This window comes from Watersipora subatra, chromosome 9 (assembly GCF_963576615.1).
Source record: "Watersipora subatra chromosome 9, tzWatSuba1.1, whole genome shotgun sequence".
Classification (NCBI taxonomy): Eukaryota; Metazoa; Bryozoa; class Gymnolaemata; order Cheilostomatida; family Watersiporidae; genus Watersipora; species Watersipora subatra.
In genome coordinates this window covers 30,995,580-31,006,521 of record NC_088716.1, presented here as the reverse complement: position 1 = coordinate 31,006,521, position 10,942 = coordinate 30,995,580, and the positions used below count along the sequence as shown (strand labels likewise).

The following is a 10,942-nucleotide window of genomic DNA, read 5'->3' as shown; positions in this document are numbered from 1 at the left end:
CACAGCCTCTGCTTGCAATAAGCTAAGCATGCATATTCTCAATCTTAGAATTGTTCATACGCTCAGCAATGTCTATGTCTATGGAAGACCTAGAGATGTCTATGCTAGACCTAGTGATGTCCATGTTAGACTTAGTGATGTCTATGCTAGACCTAGTTATGCTCTCGTTTTAGTCAAGTTGAGTTTATAGTAACAAACAAAAAAACTTAGGAATTCAGTCCATTTGAATCACAGACTTGTACATAAGAGCTAAGGAATAAAGCTTATGAAACCAAATTTATAGTAGAAATCCACAAAAAGATAAATTTGATTATGAAAGAGATTATCCAAAGTTCTAGTGGAAGTATCTGAGTAATTGGGATGCAAATTCTGTAGTGGTAGAATACCAAAACTATAAGTTTACTCTGGCAGTCTATAAAATTAATGGCATTACAAACACAATCACTTGAGTTTCATCTTGCAAAGATATTTCACACATGATGGTTTAAAATAAACTTGTTATGTGTACATATAAAAGCTGAATTGCCTTAAATGTAATGAGGCTTTAAGAGACCCATGTTTGGCTTTCTGGGATTGCCATGGCTCAATTTCAACTTCGGCAAAGTAGAATCTTCCGGAGACGGTGTAGTCAGCTGATGGAGCTCTACATGCAGCTGCCTTCTCAACTCTGATCTTGTGCTTGTACTGGCATCTGTGTGCCTAAATAGGGAAAAATTTAAAGCAGAATTATTTTATTTTAATTGATTCACGTAGTTAGTTTTATTTTATTTGAGTTTACAATTGTCTTTAAATAAGTAACATGCTTCATTTTGAGTTTGCAATTTCAGTCGATAAAAGATGATAAAAAACTTTCTTCAGAGCAACAACATTTACAGATTCAGCTAATATTTTAATCCTTCAAACTTTTTTCATGAAACCGCACACACGTATTAATAATGTTTCCATAGAGCTATCTAAATCTATGAACAGTGTTTGTCATAGAGCTATCTAACTATATGAGTAGTGTTTGCAATAAAGATATTTAAATATATGAAGTGTTTGCCATAGAGTTATCTAAATATATGAGCAGTGCTTGCCATAGAGCTATCTAAATATATGAACAGTGTTTGTCATAGAGCTATCGAAATATATGAATATCTTTTGCCATAGAGCTATCTAAATATATGAACAGTGCTTGTCATAGATCTATCTATCTATATATATATATATATATGTGAACAGTGATTGTCAAAGAGCTATCTAAATATTTGAATAGTGTTTGACATAGAGCTATCTATATATATGAACAGTGCTTGTCATAGAGCTATCTAAATACATGAATAGTGTTTGCCATAGAGCTATGTAAATATATGAATAGCGTTTGTCATAAAGCTATTTAAATATATGAGTAGTGCTTGTCATAGAACTATGTAAATATATGAACAGCGCTTGCCATAGAGCTATCTAAATATATGAACAGTGTTTGTCATAGAGCTATCTAAATATATGAACAGCGCTTGCCATAGAGCTATCTAATTATATGAATAGGTTTGTCATAAAGCTATTTAAATATATAAACAGGGTTTGTCATAGAGCTATCTAAATATATAAACAGTGTTTGTCATAGAGCTATCTAAATATATGAATAGTGTTTGCCATAGAGCTATCTAAATATATGAATAGTGCTTGCCATAGAGCTATCTGAATATATGAATAGTGTTTGCCATAGCGCTACTTAAATAAATGAATAGTGCTTGTCATAGAGTTATCTACATATATGAATAGTGTTCGCCATAGAGTTACCTAAATATATGAACAGTGCTTGCAATAGAGCTATCTAAATATATGAATAGTGCTTGCCATAGAGCTATCTAAATATATAAAAAGTGTTTGTCATAGAGCTATCCTAATATATGAATAGTGTTTGCCATAGAGCTATCTACATATATTGTAATGGAAGCCAGAAAAACTCATTTACTACATGTATGTTCCACACCAAATATCAATTAACAACAAAATTATTCAAGATGGATATGTGTATATTTGCATGTAATAAAATAAAGCTGTTCACATATAAGCAAGGCGAAAGGGCACAATGCCTTCTTCTCTTGTGCCCTTTCTTTTATAATCTTGGCTCCGCCCCTTCTGAGCCATTCAATTTATCTTGACGTAAATCCGTTCGTTTAGTTTGAGTCAAGCCAGCCAGGGTCTGTCCACACCAATGTGCCTCTCACCACAATATTAAAAATGGTTGTCATAGAGCTATTTACATGTATTAACTAGCTAATTAAGTATATAAACACTGCATCTCTTAGAGTCATCAACTTCCATTATCACTGATTGTCATCGACTTTTGTAAGCCTAAAAAGTTGAGTGAATGGGAAAATTGGTATCTCGAATCAGTAAAAGGTTGTGGTAGGCTTCTCAACACTGCCAGCACACAACAGGTGCTTGACAAGTATCAAACAAAGAGTAATGAGATTTTATGTTTATTAGCACAGAAAGTAAATGTACAGGGTTCATTTTTTCATTCACATTCATAGAAGATATTATTTTATAGGGCACATTCATTTTGCATGCTAAAAAACTACAAAATATTTATTATTTATCAAAATAATATTTTATATATAAATATAGGAATTTATAAAAAATATAAATGAGCCTATAAATTTTACTAATCAGAGAAAAAGGAGCAAAGGTCTGATCTCATTAGGATTAGCTCTACTCTAACCAAATACAAATGTTTGTCTTAAACCCAAATTACAGTAAGTTTATATTTTAGGTAAAAGGTCAAGCAGTAATCTCAAAACTAGTTTCAAAAAATCTCAAAATCTCTCTAGTAGGATACATGAATTAAGTAGTTGTTTGCTCCTCCAAAAGAAGGTTACACACAAAGACTTAGTGGCAGGTCTTGCTGTTCTGAAAGTGAGACATAAATCGTTCACTTCCCTGACAGTAGATACATGTAATAGAAAATGATCTAGTTTTAATTGCAAGTAGTTGGTTTCTCTATGAAAAGACAACTACTTGCATTTAGAAAAGGCACAGAAAGAAATAACAAGCACAGTTTTACTTGTTATAGATAACCAGAATAATTGGCCTGATGGTCTAGAACCAAACAACAGATTGGGTTCAATTCTTAAAAAGACCGCTAGTGGGGAGAGGAATGACACCCAACCTTAACTTGCTCCCTGCAACTGGGCATGTCTCCAGTAGTTGGGGCTTCCTTGCCACTGGACTCAGACATGTCCAGCCAAGATCACTATATTGGGAAGAGTTTTTATTAGGCCAAACATGGGCTTAGTTTGGTTTGTTCACTGTAATCTGTGACAAAGCGTATGATCGCTACAACATTTATCGCGAACAATATCTACAATTGACGGAGTTCTCATCACCTAGCAACACGATTGAGTTGGAGGCTAACGAGCATTCTCATTTGATAAGAACTTCATTCACTGCAGCGACTCAAGAATTTGAACGGGAAGTCCGTATTGAAGCAACGCTATGCTAAAGAGAAAAAAAAGCGAAACGTACGCATGTTGGTGAGTTATAAACTAATCAAGCCTTAGTAAGTAGCTGTTGGTCAGTTTTCTTAATTAAATCGAACTCTGAAAGGACCAGTAACTTTTGTAAGTAAAACTAGCTTTATTATTTAAAATTTATTATAAATCTAACTGTTCTGTCAATTTACTAATTGTATTCTACTAATATGTTTGACAGCACGACGTGTTAAGATTAATAAAAGATCAGAACTTATGTCTTACCATCTGTTGATTTTACTGGAAACTTGAAGAGCTTCCAATACAATCACAGAGCCATTGTCTGTGTAACAAAACACTCACAGCCTCTGCTGGCAGAAAGCTAAGCAGACGTCACATTCTACAAGTATCTTCAAGGATTGCTTACACATACTACATGTATTCCACACACACTGCATGTAACCCGCACACCATACATTTAGTACACACACACTACATGTAGCCAACACACCCTACATGTAGCTCACACACACTATGCGTGGCCCATGCACCCTACATGTAGCTTACACACACTACGCGCGGCCCATGCACCCTACATGTAGCTCACACACACTACGCGCGGCCCATGCACCCTACATGTAGCTCACACACACTACGCGCGGCCCATGCACCCTACATGTAGCTCACACACACTACGCGCGGCCCATGCACCCTACATGTAGCTCACACACACTACATGCGGCCCATGCACCCAAGGCTGCACATTGTGGGCAAACAATAGCTCTGTGACCTTGACTGGACATGTCTGAGTCGAGTGGCAATGAGCTGTTTAAGGTTTGATATCCTGTCACTATCAGTGACCTTTTTGGAACTGACCCCCTAACCTGTTGTTTGCTGGCCAGGCGTTCTAGACCACCAGGTCACGGCTGCCATGGCTCGTAGCTGCAGTCAGTGTGATTGTCAGATATCTTACTACAGGTATTGCATTACAGCAGCTCATTTATGGCAAACAGTCTTCACAATGAAGCTTCATATCCGGAACTCAAACATTGGGATAAAAGTTAACCTGGCTGGAAAAGTGAGATTGTATCCACTGCGCTTTCGATAAGATAATTTGTCGTGGAATGAAGGCTTGATACCGTCTGCGGGGTTCTCTGCTCCGCTCTTTTCTTCTGTGACATAAGAGAATGAAATATCAACTAACGTCATTAAGACAAACAAGGTCGATATGTCGTTAGATTATAACTAAATTTATTTGTGTATCTTATTATAGTGTTCCAGCAAAATATCAAATAATTTATACTCCTGGAATAGGATTGATTTTTACTGCAGGTAACTGCCTGCTTTATAAACAATAACAAAACTTCTAGAAAGTTCCTGAATGGACACACACATTCCACATCAATTGCACAATCATGAGAAATGCATGATCACACAGTCACACAGTGGTCATGCACAGAGTATAAACTAATAAACTATGTAGTAGTCAGAGGAAACCATGCTATATGTCTACAAACAACACAAAGTGTCACACACAAATTAATCAGAAATAACAACAATGGTGAATAATAATAAAACCACACGCACGCACACATGAACGCACACACACACGTAACACACACACACACGCAACACACGCACGAAACACACGCACGCAACACACGCATGCAAAACACGCACGCAACACACACACACCTACTCACAAAACACACACACCTAATCACAAAACACGCAAGCACACACATACACAACTCGCACACATGCTTGTATGCTTGTACACACACGCACACACGCACACACGCACACACGCACACACGCACACACGCACACACGCACACACATATACATATGCAAGCACCAAAGCTTTGTCTTATATGAGGACAGAAATACATTCTTTGTCCAATAGCTGTCATTGCGTAAGACTAACCTACAGGTCATAGTGTTAGTACCTACTGTAAGCTACTGCTGTAAAAAAAACAAACAAATTCAAGTAGTGTACTGAAGCTCTAGCATTAAATGGTTGCTACAACAAAAATTATAAGTCCTTTGATACAAGGAAATGTGAAGTTTCTATCAACTTATACCTGCTTGTAGTTAAGTTTCACTACCCTGTACATAACTGTTGATAAGCATAACACATCCATTTATAGTTGTAGTTGAATAGCACAGCTTTTTATGTAGTTGCAAACATGTGTCACCATGTTTTAGTTATAAATACGTTTAACACTGCTCAGTAGTAGTCTTAGTTCATATGACAAGTGGAACTTGAGTTACAACTAATGGCAGCCATGCAACAAATGAGTGACTGTACAGTTATAAGCGCCTACAATAATGTTCTACACTATTGCAGTCATCTGTCAGAACTGGTGACAGGTAATAATCAAATTGATAGCCAAGTGACAGCTTAGTGACAGTAATTGAAAACCAGTAAGACAGCCAGGTCATAGCTAGGGACATCTATGTGACAGCCAAGTGACAGTCGAATGATAGGAGAGAGACAGCAGGAAGACTGCGAAAAGACAGTTTAGTGACAACTAATTGACAAACTAGTGGCATCTGAGTGACACCAGAGAAAGCTCTGGTGTCATTCGTGTGACAACCGAGTTTCACATGAGTGACATCTGAGGGTCACTAAGTGACACCGGAGTGAAACTCAATTCATGTTTCGGTTTTCAACAACCGCACATGCTATAAAAACATGATATGATTTTGCATAATTTGCTAGCAATATTTTACTATCAAACTCTGTTTCAAATTCTTGCAATAACCATTACCTAAATTACCAGGTTGACGGCACTACTGTATGACAAGATGGTGTAAAGAAAGCGTGTTACACAAGTCATTGTTTTAAACAATATGTGTAGGCAACTCCTAATTACCCATCAATCTGTTATTATGTACAGTAGAATAAGAGCCGTATCCATCTGATCTGTCTGGGGGAGGTTGGAGAAAAATATTACATCATACAGCGTTCAGTTTCGCTACCTGCCTCAACCATTCGCCTTCCTGTGTGTTAGAATTATTGTGTGCATACTTATTCTTTGCGCTTTATTGACACACTTGATCTCTCGCTCACAGCATGATGGAGGTACTAGTACCAGGCTACTAGTTTATAACAGTACTAGTTGAGCTAACCCATTGATCTCTCTCTCTCTCTCACAGCATGCTGGAGGTACTAGTACCAGGCTACTAGTTTATAACAGTACTAGTTGAGCTAACCCATTGATCTCTCGCTCACAGCATGCTGGAGGTACTAGTACCAGGCTACTAGTTTATAACAGTACTAGTTGAGCTAACCCATTGATCTCTCGCTCACAGCATGCTAGAGGTACTAGTACCAGGCTACTAGTTTATAACAGTACTAGTTGAGCTAACCCATTGATCTCTGGTCAGGAATGTAGCCATACATTGAGGCTTTTAGTTTATTAATCGCTTCATAGTATTCTGCCTCAGCTTGCTGGTGATTTGTTGTCTGTATTTTGTTGAGCTGATGACCTCTCACAGGAACTCTCACCATGCAGTAGTCCAGCCCTGAAGAAATAACAACGTTGAAGAACATTTTTATAACGGATATCACATATTCTGGCAGTATCAAACTTTTACTAAGTTTCCATAAATTGTAGCAACACCTGAAAGTGCCAGTGCAGAAGAGCGGCCCCGGGCCAACAAGCCGAACATGTTTCCATAGGGCTCTATTATAGTAGAGCGATGGTTGTGTGATGCCTTATGTCAAGGTTGTATCTTTAAGGAAAGCAAGACCTATGCGCGCTAAAGTGTGAATAGGTATTGCTGTGATAGCATCGGTTTCTAAGGTTGTTTCCAAGATGGTGCATCACATGGGTGGTACGCTTCCAAACAGCAACCTTGAATGATGACAGGATGAGAACAACAATGACAGAGTTGTTCTCTCATTGCTAGCATATACTTTGCATGTATTTTGAACAAGTACTAAAATAACTCCAAATGTTAACTTTAACCACTCATGTTTATACTAAACAACTAATCAAACCCAGGAGCCTGATTGAGGAGCGTAAATGAGTCAGGAATTGATTGGGAGTATTGATTGTCGTAGGAGAGAAATGTGGCTAAAAAAAAAATCAAGTTTATAAAACAGAGAAAACACATCGAAACAACAAATTGAAATAATGAAATAAAATTATCAATATTAAAGTTTTATAAAGAGTAGTTTAAATCCGGAATTAGTTTAAATTACTTTCTGTAAGCACTTATTGCTAATTTCAACTATGTTATTATCATTACTATTCAGAATTTTCAAGCACTCCTTTGGTTTATGTCTTTTTTCTATTTCATCTATTTGGAAAGTACTATTCAATTTTATGATATTCATTTTACATGTATATGTATATAATATATGAGTATAAATATATGAATTGCATTTTCGTTGGTTCTTTTTAAATTTTGGCGTTATAAAAGTATTCGCTGAAAATTACTCATTTACAGTTGCTTTTACGAGTATAAGTAGTCAAGAGAACACGACTTTTAATCAAACTCCATCATTGCTTTACATACATCTACTCAAGGCTATAAGTCAGTGCACTAGATAATGTAAAGTTAAAGATGCTTCCATACTCTATTGTAAGTTTTTTTATAATATTGTACATACTTTAAACTCAAATACTATGAATTCAGATAAAGTCCAACTACGCCGGGTCGGCTTGAATTGGCCTGCATCGGCTTACCGTGGGTTAGCCAATCAGACCCTAGCTTTTCAATCATGCAAATATAAAAATGGGAAAACTTGATTGGTTATATGTAAGTTGTAACAGCAAATCTTTACAAGCTAGCGCAATAACATAACAAATTTCTTTAATACAAATCTAATTGAAAGTTGTGCTAATTTTATTTAATGATTATTACGTCTTTTCAAAGTACTATTAACTATGTATAAATGTTACGAATAATGTAAAAGTAACTAATTTAATTAGTTACATTGTTACTTCTTTGTAATTAACTCAACCTTGTTATACTAATCGCTTGCTATACTTACTCCTACTTATGCTCCTACTTACTCCTACTGTGCTTATTATTTGTTACTTTGTATAAACTGATCTAAATATTTTTTGTTCAAGTTTTGTAAATTTAACATTCTCACATTTATTATTAAAAAATAATTTTAGTTAAAAGAGATAATCATGAATAAAACAAAGCCAAAGGCAAACAAGAGCCAACTAAGAGCATCTTCCCTGATTTGTTTTACATTGCATCATCATAGTCATCTGAGACATCTTAACTGCAAGCACTTATGTATCTGACAGTTGATTACAAATCACCAAACCAACTATATACACAAATATATATATGTATATTTCTCAAAGTCTGTGTACATGTGTCTGTGTTTGTCCAGCTATAGCTATTAATATCTTGGAATAAAGAATCTGTATTGCAGAAAAAGTTGATCTCAGACCCTCCGGTTCGCCAGCCTGATGCCAGTCATGTCACAGCGTGATGGCGTAACGCCATGAGAAGCGGTAGCTCTTAATAGTAAGCTTACTCAAATTGTCCATTGGCAATGTGCCAGGCAAATAGCGAGTGGCAGGCAACTCTCCTTACCTCTGATTGTTTTTAAGCTGGTTTTAATGCCTAATTTTTAATAAATTTTTAATGCAAATAATTATTTGCAATATTATTTCATGTACCATTATGTAAGCGTATAAATTTGAAGCGTTTTATGGTGCAAATCAGATTGGGCAGGTGACAATTAAGTTCTGTGAAAATATTTATAACAAGACTTTCAGATACTGGCAACTTACCATCAACAACCCTTTGTCCATCTAGCTGTGGAGCACCCAACAGGTCTTTCATAGATTGAACTTCTCTCTATTAATATGTGGGCAAGTGTTGAAATATAAACAACAGTCGTAATTACTACCGGGTGAACATTGGCTGAACATTGCAAGCTCATCAGATCAGAGATGCATGAACATGTTTGCTAAATACTAACTAACTATTAAGTCCTAGGACACTTGAGTTAATTACTTATCTTTCTTCTGTGCAGGGCGCTCATTAGACTGAATATAGGTGTCCAACAGAGCATATTTAGCTTGTGACAAAGGAGGTGTATTAAAAACCATTACAGAGAACCTTTACAGAGACATGTCATGTGCTGTCATGTGCTGGCAGCGTTGAAGTGCTGCCATGATGTGTATAGGTGTATAAATGTATGACAGGCTTTCAGTACTATACATATGTATATATATATATACATATATATTTATATACATGCTTATACATATATGCATATACATGTATATATGTATACATGTATATACGTATATGAATGCATATGCATATTTTATATTATTGTATATAAATTATATATATATATATAATATTGTGTATATATTATTATACATATATTGTAAAATATATATGTTATACATATACATATTATTGTATATATGTATACATATATATAATAATATAAAATATAATATATATAATATTGTAGTATGATATACTAAAGTATATATATTCAATGTTCATTTGCTACGCAATAGGCAATGGATTAAGTATATATAGCCTTTACCAAAAACCATGCATATGATTCTGCTTCGTTTTAACCACTTTTCCAAAAAGTTTCAACTATGAAACTATTTAGTAATAAAAGGTTTGAAATATCGAGTGCTCAAACCCTCTGGTCTCTAGTAGGAGACTCAGGCTTGAACATAGATTACCACCTGCTTAGATTAACCACAAGGAACGAGTGAAGAAACAATTGTTTAGGTATGACACACTTTCAGCAACATATATACGTGAATGACTTGCTTTCGGCATCACTATTTGTTGTCAACTTGCAGCAAAACTTGCTGTATCCATCACTAATAGAGTAGTATATAGCTGCCATCACTAATTGGCTGCCAATTAGTAACCAAACAGTTTAAACAACTTAGATTTTTAGACGCAGACAGAACCCAAACGCATTATATACTACTAAGACAAGCATGGAGTAGAACTCATATGTTACTGTGACATCCTACTGTAGTGAATAAAGGTCTTTACCTTTGACATGTGTTTTTCACTGAAAGTACGCTTTCAATTAAAAGCCTCCAAAACACAATGGAGTCTCTACTAGAGGATCTCTCACACGCTACATCTACTATATATGTAAAGTCATAGAGTGAGCGCATTACAGTCCGACCATGAATAACAAAAGGCTGTGTTTTAGGAACAATAGGAAGATATTGATGAGCAGCAGCGGCTGTCACAGAGGACTAATTCTATTATTTGTTGTTCACGTAATTATCCATTAAACAAATAGTTACGCGCATCATATGAGCAGCCTAATGGGTCTAAGTAGGTCTAATGGGGTACAACTCAACTGCACGTAACGGCACAACAGAGTTAGAGTTCTACTCCCGAAGTAGGTGACACATAGTGACATGAACGACATCCATACTTGAATTGTTCTATGCAAATAGGCGCAAATTCATACATTGTTGCAAGTCTTACAAACACGTACAGCC

General features: G+C 35.9%; 1 protein-coding gene across 1 annotated transcript; it reads right to left on the bottom strand.

Moving 5' to 3' along the window:
* Positions 1 to 346: 346 nt before the first annotated feature.
* Positions 347 to 10,589, bottom strand: LOC137404648 (uncharacterized). Its single transcript, XM_068090872.1, has 5 exons — positions 10,479 to 10,589; positions 9,230 to 9,296; positions 6,834 to 6,989; positions 4,525 to 4,630; positions 347 to 699 (listed from the first exon to the last, which is right to left on the bottom strand). Exons 1-5 carry the CDS (start codon positions 10,485 to 10,487, stop codon positions 528 to 530), a joined length of 510 nt encoding a protein of 169 aa, XP_067946973.1. The 5' UTR covers positions 10,488 to 10,589; the 3' UTR covers positions 347 to 527.
* Positions 10,590 to 10,942: the final 353 nt, after the last annotated feature.